The sequence below is a fragment of the Muscardinus avellanarius genome, assembly GCF_963383645.1.
Source record: "Muscardinus avellanarius genome assembly, chromosome: 16".
Classification (NCBI taxonomy): domain Eukaryota; kingdom Metazoa; phylum Chordata; class Mammalia; order Rodentia; family Gliridae; genus Muscardinus; species Muscardinus avellanarius.
Genome location: NC_137802.1, coordinates 13,083,808 through 13,108,040, shown reverse-complemented (window position 1 = coordinate 13,108,040; position 24,233 = coordinate 13,083,808). Strand labels below are relative to the sequence as shown.

General features: G+C 41.4%; 1 protein-coding gene across 1 annotated transcript in view; it reads right to left on the bottom strand.

Annotated features, from left to right (window-relative positions):
* Positions 1-1,064: 1,064 nt before the first annotated feature.
* The window catches only part of LOC308274735 (myosin-8), a gene marked incomplete at both ends in the record, with an annotated part of 29,135 nt that continues 5,966 nt past the window's right edge, over positions 1,065-24,233 (bottom strand). Inside the window, 31 exons of the mRNA XM_080712576.1 lie at positions 1,065-1,214; positions 2,531-2,626; positions 3,423-3,527; positions 3,931-4,101; positions 4,189-4,314; positions 5,346-5,549; positions 6,210-6,518; positions 7,654-7,778; positions 7,875-8,040; positions 8,120-8,303; positions 9,675-9,871; positions 9,969-10,087; positions 10,378-10,504; positions 10,932-11,321; positions 11,411-11,501; positions 11,582-11,727; positions 11,845-12,021; positions 12,113-12,355; positions 14,258-14,513; positions 16,045-16,181; positions 16,279-16,402; positions 16,729-16,846; positions 16,929-17,016; positions 18,576-18,643; positions 18,751-19,060; positions 21,105-21,275; positions 21,954-22,103; positions 22,195-22,313; positions 23,486-23,624; positions 23,771-23,874; positions 23,962-24,060. Coding sequence (XP_080568702.1) covers positions 1,065-1,214; positions 2,531-2,626; positions 3,423-3,527; positions 3,931-4,101; positions 4,189-4,314; positions 5,346-5,549; positions 6,210-6,518; positions 7,654-7,778; positions 7,875-8,040; positions 8,120-8,303; positions 9,675-9,871; positions 9,969-10,087; positions 10,378-10,504; positions 10,932-11,321; positions 11,411-11,501; positions 11,582-11,727; positions 11,845-12,021; positions 12,113-12,355; positions 14,258-14,513; positions 16,045-16,181; positions 16,279-16,402; positions 16,729-16,846; positions 16,929-17,016; positions 18,576-18,643; positions 18,751-19,060; positions 21,105-21,275; positions 21,954-22,103; positions 22,195-22,313; positions 23,486-23,624; positions 23,771-23,874; positions 23,962-24,060 — 5,009 coding nt within the window. The remainder of the gene's footprint in view (positions 1,215-2,530; positions 2,627-3,422; positions 3,528-3,930; positions 4,102-4,188; positions 4,315-5,345; positions 5,550-6,209; positions 6,519-7,653; positions 7,779-7,874; positions 8,041-8,119; positions 8,304-9,674; positions 9,872-9,968; positions 10,088-10,377; positions 10,505-10,931; positions 11,322-11,410; positions 11,502-11,581; positions 11,728-11,844; positions 12,022-12,112; positions 12,356-14,257; positions 14,514-16,044; positions 16,182-16,278; positions 16,403-16,728; positions 16,847-16,928; positions 17,017-18,575; positions 18,644-18,750; positions 19,061-21,104; positions 21,276-21,953; positions 22,104-22,194; positions 22,314-23,485; positions 23,625-23,770; positions 23,875-23,961; positions 24,061-24,233) is intronic.

The following is a 24,233-nucleotide window of genomic DNA, read 5'->3' as shown; positions in this document are numbered from 1 at the left end:
AGTAAATCTGGAATACACCCATTGCTCATCACCTCCCAAGGGTAATTCTCTTGGTTAAGCCTGTGCCATTTTAGAATCTTTTCTTTTGCCATCGGCATCTCACTAGTCCCTCAGCTTCAGCCTTTGTTCCTTTCATTCTGTTTTCAACACAACAGTCCGAGTGGTTCTTTAGAGATGCATCTCAATATCACTTCTCCTTCAACCCCCCAAAACCTTTCCCAAAAGTAAGGCCTTAGAATGGCCAGAGGCCCTACAAGCTCTGGCCCTTGGCTCCCCTCCTATGTTGGAACTGTCTTCCTCATTCTCCTCCAGCCATGCTGGCCTCTTCCCTGTCCCTGCAGCCCTAGGGCCTTTGCATTTTTCTGTTGCCTCTACCTAGAAATGCTCTGTGCACGTAGACTCATTTGGCTTACTTTCTTGCTTCCGATTTCTGCTGAAATGTTTTCTATGTAGAGGCCTTCTCTGACTTCTCTATAAAATGATAACTGTATCCCTCTACATTTTAATTTCTCACTAGCACGCATCATCAGACACGGTATGTAGTCATTTACTTGTTTATTGCCTTTCTCTCTTTGTAGAATATAAGTTTCCAGAGGGCAGGCAATCTGTTTTCTTCCATGCTGTACCCACAGAACTTGAAAGTGTCTGGCACATAGCAGATGCTAGTGTCTATTTGTGTAGTAGCTCAGTGGATAGAGGTGCCTCTGAGCATGTTTCTTTAGTAATTTGCAACAATCTAGAGAGATTTGATAAAAATAATCCATTCAGAAGCTGTTTGTGTGTGGGATGTGTGTGTCTGTGTGAGTATGTGTTTGAGAAAGGAGCTGTTAGGCGGTAATGGAGTAACAGAATACTGCAAAGGTGGAGATCACATTTAAAAATGGCTACGTGAGAACACTATTTGAGCCATAATTTTGCAAATAAGAAAAAGAAACAGTTTCTAAATTTACTGTGGTTTTATTTATTCCTCATTAAGAGAAAAGCTAACATGATAAAGCAAGTAACGGAAAAGAGCACATTTTGTGCATTTTTTCCAGCCACTTGGCAGCATCAGGCAGATGTGTTTACTCTGCGCTGATTTTCGTGTGAACTTCCCGGCTCTTCACTCGAAGCTTGTTGACCTGAGACTCGGCGATGTCAGCCCGCTCCTCAGCCTCCTCCAGCTCGTGTTGGAGCTTGCGGAATTTAGCTAGGTTGACATTGGATTGTTCCTCCTAGGGGGAGAGAGGGGATTGAGAGTTAGACCCTGTGATTCTGGTTGCACTTGACACTGCACGGGGTTCTTTCCTCTAATGAAATATTTCCTTTTCATAGGCTCTTTTCCTTATCAGTCTTCAAATCAAGACAAGATTTGTAACTTCAGTTATGATTTTTACTTGAACAAATGAAAGGAGAAAGAGTTTTGAAGTGGATGTGGCAGCCCCTTGTAAAGCCCACATATCCTCTTAGGATGTGTTTCCTGGGTGGAATGGAAGAAGAGATCAGGTGTTTTCATAGAGTTCCGGAAGTGAATATAAGGTTAAATGATAACTTTGGGAAAATCTCACTAAAATATTATCTTCCCCAATATTTTGACCGGCATATAGAAGAAGAGGAAAAGTAGGGCTGGGAAGAAGGACTGCCTGTGTTGGTTTGATTCATCCTTTCTCTTCCTGTTTTCCTTTCTTCCCTTCCTACTTTCTACCCACCACCTGTGTCTGGAAGAATGGGCAACCAGGAAAAATGTAGCTGGAGAATCTTCCATCGTGTGTTTGTGTGTTTGTGTGTGTGTGTGTGTGTGTGTGTGTGTGTGTGGTGCTGGGAATTGAATCCAGGGCTTTATGCATGCTAAGCATGTGCTGTACCACTGAGCTACACCTCCAGCCCTTTCTATTTTTTGAGGGGGTACTGGGATTGAACACAGGGGCATTCTTTCTCTTTGTTATACCCCCCATCCGTTTGTATTTATTTTTATGATATTTTTATTTTGTAGCTAAGTTGCTGAGGGCCTTGTTAAGTTGCTGAGGCAGGCCTTGAAGCTGTGGTCCTCCTGTCTCAGCTTCCCAAGTACTGAGGTTACAGGCGTGTGTCACTGCCCGTGCCCTTCCTGCTATGCTCATAGAGTTGCAATAGAAGCTGCAGGGAGAGGAGTCTCCACTGATGACACTGGTAGGTGTGAACAAGTCAGTTGGCAGAACAGATTGGTGTGGCTTTTGAGAATACTTGATTTTGTGCATGTCTGAAGGCAGAAAAATATTTGTCCTTGTGTTAGATGTTAGACTTTCTACTGTATTTTCTTAAGTGGTTTATTTAAATTTTTTTTCTCCCAGCATTTATAAAGTGCTTAATAATAAAAATGTCTCTTCTTGAAGTCTTATCCTGTAATTATGATTTGGGGGGGATAATTTCATATTTGTAAAGTCAACCCTTTAAGAATATATGAGTGGCAGATTCTTACGTTGTTTCTTTTTTTCTGCTCAACACATCTTTTACTATATTTTCTACTTCAAAAGGAATTTGCCTTTTTTCTTGAGGGCAAAAAGGTACTTACAGCCTCCTCAGCTTGTCTTTTGTATGATTTCACCTTCGCCTGTAATTTATCCACCAAGTCCTGCAGCCTGAGAACATTCTTGCGGTCTTCCTCAGTCTGAAAGTTTAAAAAAATTATGTGAATATAACCCAGAGAAATAAGTCTACTATGGGTGATGAAATAAATTACTTGGCAGGATGGCAGGTGGACCTGGGGTAAACTTGATCAACTCTGATGATTCCCCTGTGATATTAACAGTGGCCACTCTTATAAAATGTCTACTCTGTACACATCTGCTCTAATCCTTACCTCCCTACCTTGGGAATTAGATGCTGTTGTTCTCGTTTTATAGATGAGGAAACTAAGGATTACAAGTGTTAAGTAATTCACTCAAGTTCAAAAAGAGAGAAAGGCCAAATTAGGACTTACCCTTAGTTTATCTGGCTTTATTACCCATGTTCTTTTTCTTCTTAGGACAATTTACTTCCTTCCCTTCTTCCCTTCTTCCTTCCTTCCTTCCTTCCCTTCCTTCCCTTCCTTCCCTTCCTTCCCTTCCTTCCCTTCCTTCCCCTCCCTCCCCCCCTCCTTCCTTCCTTCCTTCCTTCCTTCCTTCCTTCCTTCCTTTCTTTCTTTTTTTTTCTTTTTTCTTTTCTTTTTTTTCTTCTACTTTATTGTTAGAGATTGATCCCAGCCTTGCCCATACTAAGCACATGCTCTACCACTGAGTTACACGCCTAGCCCTGTCCTGTTTTCTAAAGTCCTCCCTAATCTTTCTAGCTTAGCATATGTCTGTGATAAGCAACTATGTCGCTTACCATGTATATGATGGAATTCACGTGCATCTATTTGTGAATGCCATATAAAAAGAAACCAGGTTTCATTTTAGGATATTGTGGAAAGCGGCCACCCTCACCTGGTAGCTGAGCTCCTTCACTCTTCTCTCATGCTTCCGCAGCCCTTTAACAGCCTCCACGTTGCGTTTCTGTTCATTCTCAACCTCTCCTTCTAGTTCACGTACCTGCAACCAAGAAAAAGTCAGTTTGGGGGATTTTTTTTCCTTCTATACTGGAAGTTGAATACAGGGGCATTCTACCTCCAAGGTAGACCCCCAGCCCTTTTTATTTTTTTTTTAATTGTCAAACAAGGTCTTGCTAAATTGCTGAGGGACTTGATGAGTTGCTGAGGCTAGCCCCAAACCTGTGATCCTCCTGTCTCAGCCTCCCAAATATTGGGATTACAGGTGTGCACCACTGTGCCTGGCCATTTTGGGAAATATTAATTATCCCAGGACCCACTGAAAATATGGGCTGGATGTCCCCTGCTCTTGGACAAGAACAGAAGTCCATATGTAGGTAGAGTGGAGAATAGAGGGCATGTCCCTCCTTTTCCTTCCTCAGAGTCAGGAAGATGGAGACACCCACCCTGGCCTCCAGCTTCTGGATCTGCTTCTTGCCGCCCTTGAGCGCCAGCTGCTCGGCCTCGTCCAGGCGGTGCTGCAGGTCCTTCACCGTCTGCTCCAGGTTCTTCTTCATCCGCTCCAGGTGGGCGCTGGTGTCCTGCTCCTTCTTTAGCTCTTCCGCCATCATGGCCGCCTGGTTAGCAAATAAATCAGGAAAAGAATGAGAGGTGATACCAGGTAGCACAGGTGTGTCAGCAGGACAAATGCTCATCTTGCTTACATCGGTGATGGCCTTCTTGGCCTTCTCTTCTGCATTGCGTGATTCTTGAATTACTTCTTCCACTTCGCCCTGGAGTTGCGAAACATCATTTTCCAGTTTCTTCTTGGTGTTGATGAGACTGGTGTTCTGTTGAAAAATAGACAGTGGGAATTGACAAAGTTATTGGCTCATTCAAGGGACTCCATGCTAACAGTTCACTAAACTTTAAATATTTGTTCAGTGCAAAATATTAATCATTCGCAACGTTGAAAACTTCTTTATTGGCTCTCCAGTGCTCCAGGGCCCCAGTGTCCACCTGATCTGTGTGTAAAGACCTCAGGAGTATAAGAATGCCTGCACTGGTGGACATTAAGGATTTGCTCCTTCGTTTCTATTTCAATCAGTATCATTATATAATATTTTTTTTTTTAGGAAAGCAAAGAGTTCATATTGAAGGGAGACCGCAGGCCACCTGAGTGTGAGAAAAAACATTTGGGGGATTTGGGGCAAAGTGAGCAGTACACATTCAAGGCCATCTCGAGTGAGAGATGCCACTGGAATGCTTCCCTTAGAAGTTAAGAACACTGTGCTAGAGAAGAGTAGATCCTTTTCTTCTCAATTAAAAAGAATCTGTTCTCTGCAAACTTTCATGGCTTGCTCTTTCAGGAATTCTGGAGTTGTTTTATGAAAACATTTTCTTAAGAGGGAATCAAGGCTGCCTCAGTGGGCATCTGGCAGTGCTGTGGGTGCAGGTCTCTTTTCTTTTTGGGGTCACATTGGCCAGGGGTTGCTGTTGCATTTAGTGCCTGGGCACATCAGACAACAAAGTTCTATGCTGACATGCCGGTGAGGAGTGCTGCGGGGGACCTTTTGTCCTCAGAGCTTGGAGTTAGTAGCTATCTTCTCTTGCATTTTTTCTGCCTCTTGGTTTTCAAAATAATTTAAAGAGCCTAATCTTATCTTTAAATGAAAAACTATCTCTTTTTGTTAGAAAATCTATACAAGACAAATAGAAACACGATCAAGCCATCCACTATCCCATCACCTGAAGATAACTGCAGTTGGTGGTTTAAGGTCTGTCCCCCTCCTTGTTTATATATATACATGCTTATAAAAACAGGTGCATCCACATTATAATTCTGACTCGTCACTCACTAGTTGGCCAGCATTTGTCTCACCTGGGTGTGCAGCAGCTGCACTCTCTCGCTGGCATCCAGCAGCTCCTGTTCTGCCATCTTCCTGCTCCGCTCTGTCTGCTCCAGCGTGGCCCGCAGCTCTTCCACCTCAGCCTGCAGCAGGTTGGCTCTGCGCTCCACGATGGCCAGCTGTTCCTTCAGGTCCTCCTGGCCCCGGAGAGCATCATCCAGGTGCAGCTGGGTGTCCTGTTGAGTAACAAAAAGGGTCGTAGGCATTCAGAAGAGGATGTGAACATCTCAGGAGGACAGCCGGAAAAGTGTACTGGTGCCAGGCATAGGAAATGACAGTGCACGTCACCTGAATGATCTTGAGAACGGGGATGTCACTGACTTGAGAGTCAGGATTGTCAGGAGACAGAGATTCTTGTTCCATTTCTGCTGTTAAGTGGCTATTTTTTCATGTGTGAGTTACTAATATTTATCATTTGTGGAGTATTTTCCATGTATTTTACCTAGTTCTTAATGTGTATTATCTGATACTCAGTAACACTGTGAGATGGAAATTTCATTCTTGTTTTGTAGAAGAAGAACCAGCAGAGGTACTGAGAGGTTAAATAACTTGTCTAAAATTAAGTGGATGGTTAAGTGCCAAAAATAAGACTCAACCCAGGCCTGTCAGGGGCCAAAGTCTGTGCACTTTCTCTCCTGTCAAACCTGGGCTTCTGTTTGTTCTTCTACATACCACTTTTTTTTTTTAAGTTTATATGCTGTGTGCCTTTACTTTAGCTATCTTCATATGGTCAGCTGTATACTTTGTAAAAACAAATACGGCTTGGCAAAGTATTTGGGGGAATGGCAGACAGGTAACTTCCCTGACTCCTCTGGGAGCTGGAGTGGACCATGTACCTTGAGGATGCCTTGGGTGTTCCTGTAGTTCCTCAAGCTCTCTGCTGCCAAGCGGTTGGCATGGTTCAGCTGGATCTCCATTTCATTCAAGTCTCCTTCCATCTTCTTTTTGACTCTCAGAGCATCATTCCTGCTCCTGATCTCTGCATCCAGTGTGCTCTGCATGGTCTCCACAACTCTAATATGGTTTCTCTTCAGCTGGTCAATTTCCTCATCTTTTTCAGCAATTTTCCTGTCGATTTCAGATTTGACTTGGTTCAACTCAAGCTGAATCCGCAGAATCTTTCCTTCTTCATGTTCAAGAGATGCCTGAACAAAACAGGGATCAATGAATAATGGAAAAGAACTTGAGTGTTTGGAGTCTATTCCGTTGTGAACCAAACAATCTTACAAAATGTAATACAGAAATGCCTAGGAACCTAGGAACCTAGGAAAGCTGTTTTCTGCTTATTCACTCATAAAATATATAGGGCAGCTCTATAATAAAGATGCTTTTTGCTATATAAATATTATTCACATCAGTACTGACAACATTATATGATTACATTTATGTGGAGTAAAAGTAAACTCAATCTGCTTTAATAAATTAAAATGCTCATGTGTGGTATGTAATCTGGTGCAGAATCTATCAGTCAGTCCTATATTTTACTTATTCTATATTCTATATGTTTCTGATTCCATATTCTATATTTTTCTGATTCTGTATTTTTCACATTATAGAATGTGGGGGCAATATATGTAAACAAAAAACTAACCATTGTGCCCCACTAAGAGATAACTATTTTAATGTGGCATATTTTTTCTAGTTTTTTTTCTAATCCAGTATGATTTTATTTTTTATTTTTTTTATTTTTATTTTTTGTGGTAATGGGGTTCTGGAAGCCCTTCTACCTCCGGGATACACTCCCAGACCTATTTTATATTTTGAAACAGAGTCTCTTAAGCCAGCACAGCTGGCTTCGAACCTGCGTGATCCTCCTGTCTCCGCCTCCCAAGCGCAGGAGTGTGCACCACCACGCCCAGCTCCAGTATGATTTTATATAATAAAAAATGTATATGCAAATATGCATCTTTTATAAAACAAATATTTATTTGTGTCTCATTAATATTTGTGTCTCATAAATATTTCTTCATATTAATCATATTTAATATAATACAGAATTTATTATGTGGTTGTTGTATAATTTGATTTTTATCTTATTCTTGGATTGGGTCTTAAAGCTTTGTCTCCTTTTAACTTTATTTACTTGGGATAAATTCTTAGAAACAGAACTGTTGGGTTGAAGTTTTACATTTTTAAGGCTTTTGTTAGCCACTGCGAAGTTGCCCTTCATAAAGATCCTACAAATTCAGATTTCACCAGCTCAGGGTACCATTGCCCACTTTGACTGTTTTCACTGATGTTTGCCTTTGATTTTTTTCCTCACAGCACAGTAATACGCACCTCTGCTTCCTCTAAGGCGGCCTGAATGTCGCACTTCTCTTGTTCCACTTGCTTCTTTATCTTCTCCAATTCATGGATTTGCTTCCCTCCCTCTGCAATCTGCTCTGTGAGGTCAGAAATCTCCTCTGTGCATCAAGAGACAGGGAGAAGTGGTTAGACTGAGAGCAGCATGGAAAGGTCCAGACAGGGCCACGGGGCTGGGGGAGGTCACGGGAACTCACGCTGCAAGTTCTTATTTTCTCTCTTCAGAGTTTCAAGCTGGTCCAGGGACTCCTCGTAGGCGTTCTTCACCTTGAACAGCTCAGTGCTGAGAGAACGGGACTCCTTCTGGGAGGTCTCAAGTTCAGCCTGAGTTTCCTCGTACTTCTGTCTCCATTCTGATAGGACCTGAAAAGCATGGAATTGTCAGCAGATGCGAGAAGGAAGACCAAGTAAAACATTCCTGAAATTTAAGCAGGCTGGTCACCTTGTCAAAGTTCCTCTGCTTCTTATCAAGAGCAGCGCAGGCAGCATTGGACCTCTCCACATCCAGCATGAGGTCCTCCACCTCATTCTGCAGCCTCTGCTTCGTCTTCTCCAGGGAAGCACACTTGGCGTTCACGGCCTCTACGTGTTCCTCTGCATCCTGCAGGCGCTGCGCCAGCTTCTTCCTGAAAAGAGCCAGGCAGTCAAGACCTGGCCCAGACCAGGAGTGGTCCCTCCATGGCCCCTCTCACAGCCCCGCTCTGCTGGCAAGAGCCACGTGGTTCTCAGAACTGTAGTGGCCAGAAGTGCTGGCTAGACTGATGGACATGTGGACAGGCCCACAGTGCTCAGCAGTCACACTTGAGTCCTTGGTACATTAGAGATTTCTTAGAGCCCTCTGTTGGTACTGCCTTCCTATATCAGTAACTTGGGAATGTTTAGGACTTCTGATTGGAGATGGTAGTAAAGGTCATTAGTGGAGAGAATTTTATTAACTGACTTATATATCCTTCCTCATTCCCCGGAGGATTTGAGGCTAATTAGATATTTTAGTGGGCAAACTACACCAAGCATATTTATTTGTTTTCCCAGACTTTCCATTTTCTTGTGTATACTTTTCCCTTAGAAAATAGCCCGTTTCTTCTAATCAGCTATATTTGGACAGTCTAATCAGAGAAAGAAATTGGTCCATAATCAGAATGACTTATGCAGTTCAAGCAAAGGCAGATATTGTTTTCTTTTGAATTTTCTACATTCCTCTTTGCCATGTAAAGAAAAGCCATTAGTCCTGACACCTAAGAAGATACTTGCAGACATCCTATGGTCTACAAAGAGACTTAAAGTTTAAGTTACTTAGACCAACCTAGATATTTTGTAGGATTTGGTGACCTCCATTGTGAGGTTATGGATTTTTTCTGTGTGTGTGTGTGTGTGTGTGTGTGTGTGTGTGTGTGTGAGAGAGAGAGAGAGAGAGAGAATGGGGATTGAACTCAAAGGCATTCTACCTCTGAGTTATACCTTCAGACCTTCTTTTTCCTTTATTTTAGGACTTGGTCTCATTAGTTTGCTCAGAACCTCACTGAAATGCTAAGAATCTCATTACATAATCATCAAACCTGTGATCCTTCTGTCTCAGCTTCCCAAGTACTAGGATTACAGGTGTGCATCACCACACCTGGCTGCATTGTGAATTTTAAGAGATGTGTTGGTCTATTTAATGCCTAAGAAGGTGGACTCTGGAATCAGAACATCTGGTTCCAATCCCAGCTGTACCATTTATCAAGCATATGCCTTCAGGTTGCTTAATCACCACCTTGCAGCTTCAGTATCCTCCCAAGTAAAATGTGGGTAAAAATAATGATACAAACAATAGTATTGTTATGAGGACGAAACGAGTGGATTTCACATAGTGTAGTTGACCCTTGGCACGCTCCCAGCAAATGTTAGTGTTTCCTATCGGTATGTTATCATCATCATTATAGCTGCTTCTGAGAGTTACTGAATTGGGCAACTCAGAGACTATGTCTTTCTCCATCCTCGGCATTCACAACACGTACTTGGCCTCCTCCAGCTCCTCCGTGCGCTGGATGGCGTCCGTCTCGTACTTGGTCCTCCACTGGGCTACCTCGCTGTTGGCCTTGGACAGCGCCCTCTGCAGCTCAGCTTTGCCCTCCTGCTCCTCCTCGTACTGCTCCCGCAGCAGGTCGCAGTCATGGCGGGAGGACTGCAGGGCGTGGGCCAGAGCGTTCTTGGCCTGCAGGAGTGGCAGTTGAGTAACTCAAATTCCTGTGTTGAGTGCTATTTTCTATACCTCAAATAGGTTTTGTGAAGAAGAACTTTGTAAAGCTTACTTTAGTTTCTTCCTCTAGCTGGCGTTTCAGCTCCTCAATCTGCTGGGTAGATGCTTGTTTGCTTCTTGAAAGCTGAGAGACTAAAGCATCTTTCTCATCTAATTGTCGGGAATATTCACCTAAGAATAATAGAAGTAAAGAAATTTTTTAATGGCAGAGCAATGTGCCTAAAACTTTCGTGTGTGTATTTTATATGCTTCTAAAAATTTTGAAGAACTAGAGAACCAGCAGAATTGCCATAGAAGTGTAAGCTTGTCTGCTGTACTGCTTTCACTCCCTTTGGGAATCTGCTCAGAAAACTTCGGTAGTTTGTTGATGCCCTCTAGGATGGGGATATTGCTGTTTACTCAGAGCTCAGGACTCACTTTTATCTAGTGCATGACCTCAGGACCCAGGGAGGGTGTCCTACCTGCTTCTGCCTGCAGGCGCCCACGCTGCGCGGTCAGCTCGTTGATCAGCCGCTGCTGCTCCTCCTCCTTGGACTTCAGCTCGCTTACTTGATCTTCTAGTGTCCGGCACATCTTCTCAAGGTTTCCCTATGGGGCATGTGACAACGAAAGATGAGACACAAAATGCAGGGGAAAAAAAAGATGACAATGACACTGTTGTTAAACTGTTTTTAGAGTGAATAAATGCATGTTAAGTGTGAGCAGAAAATTAGGGCATTACCTCTGTGGAGTATGCCAAAATTCAGGCATGGTGAGTACATAGAGTCTCTACACAAGTTGTTATTACAGACCATTCATGTATCCCAGTGACAGTGATACTTGCTTAAAGTGGATTTTGGAATCTTGTTAGTGGGTCATAACCATCAGTTTAAAAAATGAAGTAGAATAAAATATATTAGCAGAGAAAACATTTGAGTAGTGCTATAAAATGCCTGCAAACCATGTTTAATGTCATAAAACAGTAGATGGGTATTCAAATAGGCCACTACCCTCAATCAGAGACAGTATTGGGTACCTTGGCTTTGGAAATGGCCTCTGCATTACTACTAAGGTCGTCGATCTCCATCTTCAGCTCGCTCTTCTCCTTCTCCAGCTTCTGCTTGACGCGCTGCAGGTTGTCGATCTGCTCCCCCAGCTCCGCCACAGTGTCCGCGTGCTTCTTCCTGAGCGTGGCCGATGTGGCCTCGTGCTGCAGGGTGGCCTCCTCCAGGTCCCTGCGCAGTTTCTGGAACTCCGCCTCGCGCTTCTTGTTCAGCTCCACCTGGGCAGAAGTGGCCCCGCCGGCCTCCTCCAGCCGCTCGCTGATCTCCTCCAGTTCCCGGGAGAGGTCGGAGCGCTGCTTCTCTGCCTTGGCCCTGGAGGCCCGCTCCGCCTCGATTTCCTCCTCCAGCTCCTCGATGCGCGCCTGGGAGTGGAACAAGCACATTACCATCAAGTCAACTTGACTGCAGTGGGTTCAGTGTGTAGGAAAAATAGGGATGAGAGATGACTCACCTGCAACTCTTTGATCTTCTTCTGCAGTTGAATTTCTACTGCTTGCTCATCTTCAATTTTGCTGATCAAGTTGCTGATTTCAAATTCTTTCCTTTAGACAGAGAATGAGTCATGTTAATACTCATGAATTGAAAAGGGATATCATATAGCAGTTTTTTCTGGAGCTCCTACTTTTTAAGCTTTTCATCAAGTTGCTGTTTGTCATTTTCTATATCCATTGTAGACTCTTGGGCCAGTTTGAGATCACCCTCTAGTTTCCTCTTGGCTCTTTCTAAGTCCATTCGAAGTTTCTTCTCTTGCTCTAGAGATCCTTCAAGCTAATGAGAAAGTATGTTGAAAACTTACTTTCTCATATTGTAAAAATTATTGTAAAAATTATATTGTAAAGGCATATTGTAAAAATTATTTCGAAAGGCTATGAAAAACGTGCTTACATCATCCACTTGTTGCTCTAACTTGCTTTTAGCTTTGGTCAGGGTGTTGACTTTGTCCTCCTCCGCCTGCAGGTCATCCAGGGTCTGCTGGTGGGCCTCTTGGAGGGCCTTCTTCTCCTTGGTCAGCTTGGCGATGGTTTCATCCAGGCCTGCCATCTCTTCAGTGAGGTTTTTCACCTAGGAAGGTGATGAAAGAGATGGCCTCTGCTCTCAGGTAGCATTGCTGGGTGGTAGGGCCTCTGTCCAGGAGGCAGGCTCTGTGTCCTACCTTGTTCTCCGTGGCATGCTTCTCCTTCTCCACCTTGGCCAGCGTCAGCTCCAGGTCGTCGATGTCTTTCTTCAGTTCTGAACATTCGTCCTCCAGCTTCCTCTTCTTGGCCGTCAGCTCGGCATTGATCTCCTCCTCGTCCTCGGCCCTCTCGGTCACCTCCTTGATCTTGGCCTCCAGCTGGATTTTGTTCTTAATCAGCTGTTCACATCTTTCCTCTGCATCAGCCAAGCTGTCTGCCTCCTGTGGAGAGGTTCATTAAGATATTTAGAGAGTTTGCTAACTTTTTTGGAAATGTATTCTTTGTACAAAGGGTTAGTGTTTTACTGAATTCTGTTGAATTTTTCAATATGAACATAAGTTTATGTTTAATTGGATATTTTCATATGACCTGGAGAAATGCAGCTCATTGGAAGTGAGACCATAGGTTTAGAGGCAAATCAGTTTCCAAATGATTGGCTGGATGAGCCAGTGAATATTTGGAAACTAGCGTGTAGAAGAGTGGGAAGACCTCTGGACTATGCAGAAGGAAGCCTGGATTCTTGTCTCTCTGTTACTTCTACATGTATGACTATGGGAAACTTGCTCTATTTCTCTTATTCTTAATTTTGTTCATATGTAAATGGGGTTGTTGGAATAAATGATTGCTAAGAACTTTTTAGCTATGATATTCAAAGATTTTGATTTAGTGAAATTGGCTAGTTTTGATTTTGATCATTCCTTCCCATTCTCAAACAACTACTTGCCAGATTGCATGTAAAAAAGTAAAAGAAGAAAAATAACATTTCCACGCAGCATTTTTTTATCCACTGAAACTTTTCTGATTGTCCATAATAGCACCATGATTATCTCCCATTTTTATTTCCATTCGAAAAATTACCTGTTTCAAAATGATTTTTAAAATAAGTAAGAACAATTCTGAGAAATATGTATCTATAAAGTTTTTATAAATTACTAAAGGATTCAACTAAAAATCATTTTAGTCACTAAGTTATTAGATTACTCTGTGCTGAGGGATTTCCTTTGTTTATTTTACTCATATTTTAAGTTTTAAAAAATGTTTAAATGGGCTGGGCATGGTGGTGCACGCTTGTCATCTCAGTAGTTGGGAGGCTTAGACAGGACGATCACAGGTTTGAGGCCAGCCTCAGCTACTTGACCTGGAGGGTCTCTGCAACTTAGTGAGACCCTGTTTCAGAATAAAGAATAAAAATAAATAGGACTAGGGGTGTAGCTCAGAGGTAGGATGCCCTTGGGTTTCATCACCAGTAGCTCAGAAAAAAAAAAGTTTTAAATGGGTGATAAAAGAAACCCCCCAAGGCTTCTTTGTTTTTTTTTTAAATCACAGTATATTAAATACCCTCTGACTGATTATTACTAAGAAAAGAGGTGAAGATGGAGAAGCCATAGTCCTGTGCTTTTAGAAAAATATAACTTTCACATAAGTGAATCTATCAGAGAAGAACACTGAAAATTGCTTAAAAAGTTAGAAAACCTTTCCTTTTCACAGGTTACTTCATGACCTTATTGGGCTTATTGAACCAAGACAACGGCAGGTTATGATATTTTTGGCCAGAGTACTGGTGCCAGACCCACTCCTCACCTGAATAAAGAAAGCTCCTCCTGGCCTCATAAACAAGAGGCCATAGGACTCAATTCTGCGTGACAGTGGCGCACTCAGGCCACATTGCTTTGCCTTCCATGTCGGTAGTTCAGTTCAAATCAAGGCAGATATATTGAGTTAACTCTCAGGGGTGGAAGGAAGGAGATACAGAGAGAATATTAACTGTCTTCCTTGAATTTAAAGACAATCTAACAAACTTATTTTTAGAAAACTGGACTGTATTAATGCTGGGACCAGGCAGCCAAGGCAGAAGGATAAAATATCTGACTGAGATTTGGGGGCTTTGCTCTCAAATACTTCTTTCATGGTGGTTAAATTTTGATGTTACTGGATAAGTTTGTCAGCCTTCCCCTTTTCCCTTGTATCTTGGAAGTATTTCTGCTTTCCTTACAGAATGCTGAAAAGTAAGTGAAAAATTGTTTTGTTTTTTATCCAAGAGAATGCCATTTTGTAAATCAAAGTCTGTGCACATTCCAGAAAAAGGTTTGGTAAATGATGGGTTCAGAATACTGAGTACTTACAGACTGAACCTGGAGTTGCAGGTCATTTTTCTCTTTCAAGAGAGTGACCATTTTTTCTTCCAGTTCCTTTCTTTTCGCCTCAGACTTGGCGAGCTCGTCCTTGGTTTTCTGGAACTCCTCCTTCATGGTGGCCATCTCCTTCTCGGTCTCGGCACTCTTGAGCAGGGGCTTGATCTTGAAGAAGAGCTTCATCCAGGGCCAGTGCTTGACGTTCATGAAGGCTCGGATGTTGTACTGGATGCAGAAGATGGATTCCCTGAAGTGATGTAAAAATATTGATTTGAGGCAATGTGGTTACTCTTGCACCCAAATTCTCCTTGCACATAAATGATATGGCAGATTCTGTATATACTGTACGTAGGCTTTACACACAGGTTTGCACACACGTGTACCCTTAAGCTCACACTCATTCAGTAGTCCCCAGTATAACTACTTTGCTGGTGTGAATGCTGTTTACACCGAGTAATTCTCCATTCTCAGTCCTTATCAAACAAGCAGGAAAGCTGACTTTGGAGGGTGAATACTTTGAATGGATGAACAACACATGCCATTGTAAGTCACTTGACATATTACAGTAATAGTGACTTGAGTGGGGTGTGGCAGTTGTGCAGTGATTGTGCCACTTGGCTGCTGCCATATGTATGTGAGCTGTGAAATGGCATAGGCTGCTTTCTCAGTTTCTCTGAGCAACATAGTCATGTAGTCACACAGAAGGGCTACTGATTCTGAGTTTATTTCATGTACCTGTTTGTAAAGCTCATTCAAGAATTTGTGTGCAATAAATGTTAATAACATTGCCTCTAACTGAGCATATGAGTTGTCATCTCTTTCATTAAACTTCTCTTTTTTATCACCACTGAATTATCCACTCCTTTTTTGTTAGCTTCTTTAGATAATATAGTGACTTTTCTAATTCCTTCAAGTGTTTGTCTTATCTGCTCAGCTAGATAGTTAACATTGCAGGGCATTTAGCATGGGTGGAGCTTCAACATTTGATTTCTTCAAACAAAATTTAAAAGTCATAAAAGGTATCCTTTCTGCAGCTATATCAATAGGCTGGCAAGGTTTGATGAACTTTTAGCAATATGTATGTCTCTTCAGGCTTGTTAAAATGTAAACTCTCTCTCTATAAGTCCAATTAGAACTGTGTCTGAGAAGGCAGATACCATTACACAAACCATATGATAGGCAAATGGAAAAGACTTGAGAACACTTGTAACATAGATCTGAATAATTACAGATGAGCAAAATGCATGGACAGCATGTGTGAGGAGAGGGAATAGAGTAATGCTGTGTACATAGAGTAGCTCTGTGAGGTTAATTATGGGAAGAAGAAATGAAACATTTGAATAGATGAAGTTGGATGAGGGAACAGGGCTTGTGCAAACATGAGAATAAGAGATAAGCAAGTTGTTTATCCTGGATAGAAAAGGCAATCTGGTTGGAAATGATAGATGAGGTGGGGAATAGAGAGGACCTTGACAGCCAAGCAAAGCAACTTGGATTTGACATGGAATACCATGGGGAGCTATGAACTGAGACATGTCTTGATGAAAATAGTGCACACTGCTAACAGTTCCTACAGCTCTTTGTGGGATGGGTAGAAAGGGAGAAATTGGAGGCAGAAGAGAAGTTTTGGAGGGAATTCAAGGGATAAAGCAAAGGCTGTTGTGATGTTGTGCTCAGAGGCACATGATAGCCACAAAATGAAGGAATTAATGAATGAGGAAGGCTGACTGATAGTCCCTGGGGAACCTTATTATTTCCATATTCTACATGGTTGTTACCTCCTCTGCAACATCTTCTGATATTCTACCCTCATCAGGTATCCTCTACAGACGGCCTGTGTTCTTGTTATAATCTGTGCCAACTTTTCATCTCTCATCTCTTCGAGAAGACCCAGAAGACCAGCTTTGAAGAACACCTGAAAAATAGGAGAGTCACAAATCACCCCCAGATTACATGAGACACCACAATAGCAGAAGGTACATGGATCAAGTGTAAGTAAGTAATAGATGTACCTTGGTATGACCAAATTTGTATTGGGTATGATCAATATCAATAGAGCCCAGAAGTTTCTCAGAAGCCTTCTTGCTGTCAATGAACTGTCCCTCTGGAATAGCACTTGCGTTTAAAACCTTGTATCTGTTCAGTTAAACAATTGAAGATAGGTGGGAAGGTGTGGTCACATTTAAAAATGACACCAAAAAGAAATATCAGCAAATATCTGAGAACAAAAGTAACAGCGGGAAATCCAATGGTCTTTTAAGGTCAGATATGAAAACTATGATTTTTGGTTGCGTGCCTCCTGTTGTTACTCTGTTTTCCTAGTCCTCACCCCCAAGACTATATTAGTCAACCTCTTAATTTTTAGGATGTGGTAAGTAGGGTACATGAAATGGAATGAGCAGAGGACAACAGTGAAGATGATAACTCACAGTATTCAGAGGAATACAACAAAGACGACTGACCTTTGTTTAAAGTCACCATATAAGATTCTGCTTGGGAACCCTTTTCTGCAGATGCGAATGCCTTCCAACACCCCGTTACACCTCAGCTGGTGCAGGACAAGTTCATGCTCCATGGCACCTAAAAGCAGAAAAGAGAACTTAACTGTGGACACTGAATTTTCAATTGTGCCTGCTTGATTATTTCATGCCCTTTGTCTTACCAGGAGTTTTGGTTTCATTGGGAATAATACACCGTACAAAGTGAGGGTGTGTGCTCCTCAGATTGGTCATCAGTTTATTTAAATTTTCCTAGAAAACCAGAGAGAAGGAAGTCGATGAGGAAGGTCTGTTTTGGATTGCTTTTTTTGTGATACATGGCACTGTTTTCAGCCACTAGGCAGAAGCTCATGAGGCCTCAGTTGCTCAGTATTTTAAAGGTTTCAACATTCTACATTACTAAATAACCAGAAGGCCAACATGCTGGGGAGAAATTCACATCTCCAAGGTATTCATTTATAACATCTAGGCTCTGTTTTATGAATAGGCTGCAAAGTCAGTAACCTTGATACACAGGAAGTGTCCTCAACGGGGAATCAGAAGACAAGACTATGGCCTCACTCTGCCACTAATGAGCTGTCTGACTTTATAAAATCCCTTTTGTCTCTCTGGGCCTCATCTGAAAATAGTGGAGATTATTCTATAGACTCTTTTGTCTCTGTCACTGCTAATCATTTTTATGGTAGCTAGTGGTTTGCAGTGGTAACCTAGGATAGCAGTCCTCTCAACTTTTGCCATTCTTTCCTTGAGTTTATTATTCCCTGGGACCTCTAACTTCTTGTTTTGTTTGATATTTAAAGAGTCTAAAAATGTGAGACTTTCTGACATTGCATAGGTGGATTTTGGGATATCTCAGGGCATCTGTAATCTCAAGTGAATGGGGTAGATATACCAGAAATTGAGTAACTAATTATGGTAGGGGATAATGTTTCACTCTGCCATAGAAATCTCACATGGGAATGTTTCTCAATATATCTTAGGCATATTCTTTAAGAAGGCATTTTTTTCATATCTCAGGAGATGAAAATAAATAATGTAAGTTTCTAGTCCTTAAAATGCATACAATAATAAGTTGATGAAATGGTCCATTTGGTGAGATCATGCAAATCAGTAATGAGAAAGAAAAAGAACAAAAGAAATTTTCCAGTGTAAGTCAGAGGACATAAATTAGATGTCAGGTCTGCATTTTAGTTTTGAAAGGAATGAGACTTAGCCACACATATTCACAAAGTAAATATTAGACAAGACCTTACACACAGTCTTTGGAAGAGGCAGTTTTTGAACTACTTAAGAAAATTGCATTATTTTACTATTCTTTTAATTTCAAGAGAGGTTGTCTAGTTTAATCATCCATTTAAATCACTCATCTTGGCCTTGATGATTTTTAGCTGTTATTTAAAAAACACCTCAGAGAATAAAGCTGTGTTTTGGTGGAAGGATGTTCTAAAGAGTACCTCAGTTCATCCTCAAAAAGAAAATCAGGAACATTCTCAAAGGACAACATTAAGGAAATAGGAATTTCATGGGGCCAAATTTGAAGTTCAGCTAGACTTCCTTAAAAATCAACTTCATTATAAAAAAAACTTTCAAAGATAGTGTGGTATTCCTGAGCACATTGGATAGTTCTGATAGGGAATAATGAGTAAACCATCCACCCCTCCAGGAGTGTTGCTTTGGCAGTATCTTGACAAGAGTGAATATTTGAAGTGATTTTTATTCATATTACATTCTCTCCTAATTTATTCTAAATCTTACAGTTATAACAATTCATAGAAACTAAGTGTGTCTTTAAATTTAAATTTGCACTTTACCCTGAAAAGAGCTGACACGGTCTGGAAAGAAGAGCCCTTCTTCTTAGCACCTTTCTTTGCACCACCATCTGAGGTAAAAGGCAAACCCATCAATTAGAGTAGAATCCCAGAGGTTAGCGTTATATGAACATTCTGTGAGAATAGGTTTAATTTAGATTAAGGACACAGAAAGTACCTCCTTCAGCACTCGCATATGTGGAGAAGAGACTGGCCAGAGTCTTCATTGCTGACTTCTGGTACAGTCCAACCACTGTGTCATTCAGGGGGTCCTTGTTCTTGTCCAGCCAGCCAGCGATGTTGTAGTCCACGGTGCCCGCGTAGTGCACCAGGGAGAAGTGGGCCTCAGCCTTGCCTTTGGCAGGCTTGGGCTTCTGGAAGTTGGAGGACTTGCCCAGGTGCTGGTCATACAGCTTGTTCTTGAAGGAGGTGTCTGTTGCCTTGGGGAACATGCACTCCTCCTCCAGGATGGAGAAGATGCCCAGGGGCTGAGTTCAGAAAATTAGACATTGGTGTCAGTCTATCTTTTCTCAAAGGATCTGGCTGTCGTTTGATGAAATTATGAGCACCCCCAATTAAATACATGTATAAAGTAAACTAGAGTAACAGCTTAAAGAAGTCCCTTTGCTATCCTTAGAGTGACTTTTCCACCATTTCTTCCCTATTAATACATTTATTGTCAATGTTTTGTTTTGCTCTGAAGAAGACCTACTGACTTAGAATGATGCTGACTCTGTGCAATAATGGATCGGTATAAATAACCCAAACCTTATTTAAAATTATTTTATATATTTATCCTCCTTAAAATTAGACAATGAAGTAGCATGAGCAATTTGACTTCTTGACTTGTAAAAGATTAGCGTTCATAAAAGTGCTGGCTGTATTGCCTGCATATGAATTTTTATTTGGAGAAAGTATTTATTTATATTAATGGCATCTTGGATCATAATGGAAATTAGAATTAATGAGGGTGGTTCTTCTAGTGAAGCAAACCATCGCAAAAGGGTTTTCAGTGCTGTTTTAAAATTGGATTTGAACTCTTTTACCCTGTTGGTGGGAGTGCAACCTAGTTCAGCCGCTATGGAGATCAGTGTGGAGATTCCTTAGAAAACTGGGCATGGATCAACCATATGATCCAGCTATACCACTCCTGGGTATCTTTCCAAAGGGGTTGAAATCAGAGAATGATAGTAACATATGCATATCCATATCCATGTTCATAGCAGCACAATTCTCAATAGCCAAAATGTGGAACCAACCTAGGTCTCCATCAACAGATGAATGGATTGTGAAATTATGGGAAATATACACAATGGAATTCTATTCAGCTGTAAAGAACAAAATCATGTCATTCGCAAGAAGATGGAAAGATCTGGAGAACATTGTTAAGTGAGATCAGCCAAGCATACAGAAAGATAAGGGGCATGTGTTTTCTCTAATATGCCCAAACTAGGGAGTATTAGGAATACCAGAGGGACTCCAGATAATGGAGAGGAAACCTCAGCAAATCTGAAATGGAAGGGTGGGAGAGGAAGAATGCTGAGGTTGATTAATGGAGGAGCTACATTTTAATATGTGTAAAAGTGTGAATGCAGCATGGTCAACCTGGACACTCATTGTTGCAGGGGGAAGGGGAAGTAGAGGGTGGGAGAGGGCACCAAGCACAGTCTGAATGTATGCCATTTTCAATATGATCCATATAAAAATAAATAAAATTAATTACTTTTTATCTTAAAGAATTACCCTAAAATCTTACTGAGAACTTGTCTCAATCATTGTATTTTAGCTACTCCTGTAAGACCTTATTAATTATGAGTCTTTATGCTACCAATAAAAATGGTTTAATAACCATAAATTAAATAATAAAATAAAAAATGAATTTGAATCTAGTATTAGAATACAACTAGCTGGGTGCAGTGGCACCTGCCTATAATGCCAGCTACTCAGGCTTCTGAAACAGGTGGATTGCAAGTTTGAGGCCAGCCCTGGAAACTTATGAAGATACTACTTCAGAATAAAAGGATTGGAGGCATCCTCAGTGATAGAGCACTTGCTTAATATGGGAGAAGTCCTGGGTTCAATCCCTAGTATGCGAGAGAGAGAATATGAATGAGAAGGAAGAAAAGGGAGGAGGAGAAGGAAGAATGAAACCAACCGCTGTCATAGCCTTTTATATATAAAAGCTATAGAGGAAGTGATATCTATTTTAATTTAAATTTTTTAAGTATTGGGGATTGAACCCTGGGGTGTTCTACCTCTAGGCTCGATCCCAAGCCCCTCTTATTTTTTATTTTGAAGCAGAGTCTCATTAAACCACACTCTGGCATCAAATCTGCAATCCTCTTGTCTCATTCTCCTGAGTACTGGGATTATAGGCATGTGCCTCCACATCTGGCTGTCAAGGAAGTGATTTCTAAATAGTGATTTTTCCAATCAATTCAAGTCCCAAACTATTTGAGATTACAGTAATACAACTTAAAATTGCTGAAGCTATCTCTTCAAGTCATCCTTGCAGCTGGGAGACAAACAGACCTTCTCGATGAGCTCGATGCAGGCGGCCAGGTCCATGCCGAAGTCGATGAACGTCCACTCGATGCCTTCCTTCTTGTACTCCTCCTGCTCCAGCACGAACATGTGGTGGTTGAAAAACTGTTGCAGTTTCTCGTTGGTGAAGTTGATGCACAGCTGCTCCAGGCTGTTGAACTACAGAGAACAGTAGAGATTTCCAACCTTTACTGAGTTTTTACAGTGATAAGATTCTTTTGTTGAAGAAAGGAAGAATAGAGAATGAGTAATCTCAGTTTCTCCATATGTAACTAGGGATCTATCAACTACTCTTTCATGGCTTTTAAAGATTTAGTGAGCCAGGTGTGGTGGTGCATGCTTATAATCTCAGTGCTTGAGAAGCTGAGATGGGGATTACAGGTTCGAGACCAGCCTCAACAATTTAGTGAGACTTGCAGCAACCTAGTGAAACTGTGTTTCCAAATAAAAAATAAAGGGCTGAGGGTGTAGTTCAGAGGTAGAATGCCCCTGGGTTCAACATCCAGCACCATAAATAACTAGCTAAATATAAAAAACCTAAGGGTATGGCTCAGAGGTATAATGCTCTTGGGCTCAATCCCCAGTACCAAAAAGGGGGGGGGGGAGATGATTAAATAAAGTAGAAGCCCCTCGGACACTGTTGGGAATACATTGGCTACTCAATAAATGTCAGCTATTATTATTACATTCTGTTATACCCTAAATTTCCTGGATACTTTGGAGATAAGTCTTATTCTAGATGTGGCATTTGATCAAGCAATGTGGATAGTTTAAGTGTACTTGAATAATGACAATACCTACAGTATCAAAGCCCACAGTTGCCTCCGTCTTACTCACGTCAAAGATCTCAAAGCCGGCTATGTCCAAGACCCCGATGAAGTACTGCCTGGGCTGCTTGGTGTCCAGCTGCTGGTTGATGCGGGTGACCATCCACAAGAACATCTTCTCGTAGACGGCTTTGGCCAGGGCACCCACTGCATTGTACACCTTTACAGAGAGAGTAACATTTATTTGGTGTTATTAAAGATATTTCATTAAGGCCTGGGATGTGTGTGATTGATTGAGGTTGTGTACCTACCTGCTGCACTGTCTGGCCTTTGGTGACATACTCGTTGCCGACCTTGACCCTGGGGTAGCAGAGGGCTTTGAGCAGGTCAGCAGAGTTCAGATTCTGGAGATAGGCTGCCTTGTCAGCGACTGCAGGCACACAAATTAGGAAACTCTGTTTAATAAAGGGTAGCCTTTTTAACCTAATACTTTCATTTCTCCTCTAGTTTCTTTCTTGTTTAAATGAAAAGTTTAAATACTTCTACAGAAGATCAAATGAGTTTCTCTGCATGTTAGGGAGTGTACTTTCCACTAAATTGTTGGCCAGTTACACTGGCCTTTAGTGATTTATTGTACATAGATTTTGAAGAATTTAACGATAAACATATCCAGTGTTTACTGTAATATATCATGTAAGGTAAATCTTAGTCTCTGCCTTAAAGACATGTTAGGTATAGTTGAAAGGGTAAGATAAGCACACCTTACTGCTCACTGTTATGGAAGGGTGAAAGTCAGCATATTTGGAATCTTATCTTAGTTTTGTCTCTCTCAATTTAACCTTACTAGATTAATTTCTTTATCTGAAAATAGGATTAGATTAAACTTTGATATTCTGTCTAAAATTCTATCAGTAGCTATAATGTAAATTCCACAATTCAAGCTAAAAGTAACTTCTAGAAAGCTTAGAAAAGGGAGAGAGAATGTCAAACCAGGATGGTCAGGAAAGGCTTTAAGAAACAGATAAATAGCTTTCTGTGCTAGGTCCTGTATATTATATATTTTTTCCATATGTAGAGTACATGAATTTTTTTCTCAATTCCTTTATCTTACTTGCTGCATATATGGTCCACAGATTAATATATAGTTAACTCACACGTGCATACAGATGACCCTAGGAGCATCCTTCACCCCAGCTCTATTTTTAGGCAGGTTCTATATTGCCAGCTACTAGGTTTACCTGCTTGTGAAAAAATAGACCAATATCTTTTATAACTGACCCACTATTGCTAAGGCAGAGGAGGAATACCACTGTCATTCTATCTCCAGTTATCTGTCCTAGGTTGGGCTTGTATGTGGCATTTGGGGTTTATTGTATCTTATTTGGGCTGAATAGAAACGAGGGAGAGATAGAGAGGAAGGGAGTAGTGAAGAAAGAGTGCCTTGCATAAATGTATATATGCCCTTCAGAAATCCAGCTGCAAAGAAGATATGAGTGTGTGGTAGGGTTAAACTCTCTCTCTCTCCCCTCTCTCTCTCCCCCCCCTCTCCCCCTTTCTCCCTCTCTTCTCTGATTCAAACCCAGATGGAAGTTCAGTTGATACCTTCAGTGCCGTCTGGCTCAGCCTGCTCCTCACGCTGCTTTTGTTTGAACTTCATGTTCCCATAATGCATCACGGCCCCTGTGAGCTTATAAATGGACACTTTCTCTTCAGAAGAGAAGCCCAGGATGTCAATGGCACTCTACCAGGAAAGATGAACAGACAAATGCTACTTATTTGTGAAAAGTTTTAGTACATCCTAAGTCACCACACATAGAGTACTTTGCCATATTATGCCCATATATAATGGCTGGTTTTAGAGAGTAGGGGTGTGTATGTGTGACTTACATCAGTGGCCATCAGCTCTTCTTGGTCATCAATGCTGGGCACTGTGATCTCTCCCTGACTGACGAAGGCAAAGTCGTAAGGGTTGGTGGTGATCAGGAGCATTTCTGAGTACAGAGAATTCAGGGTTCATGTTTTATATTAGAAGAAATTAATAAATATACCAACTTTAATCTATGAGTATGTTTTCTTACCAATTAGCTCTGGCTTCTTATTGGAAGTGATCTGATAAAAAATATGGTAGCTTCTTTCTGCCTTTAGCTGGAAAGTAACTCTAGACTTTTCTAGAAGATCTAGAAAGAGAGAAATTGAACTAGAACAAAATATCGATTCTTTGGACATAGTAAATAAACCTCAGTGTCTTTGGCCAAAATTGAGGGCATTACATTTGGCTCCACTGAGATTTCAACCTGATGATTGTGTTAGAATCATAGATGTGTATAGCAATTATCTGTACTTCTTGCCA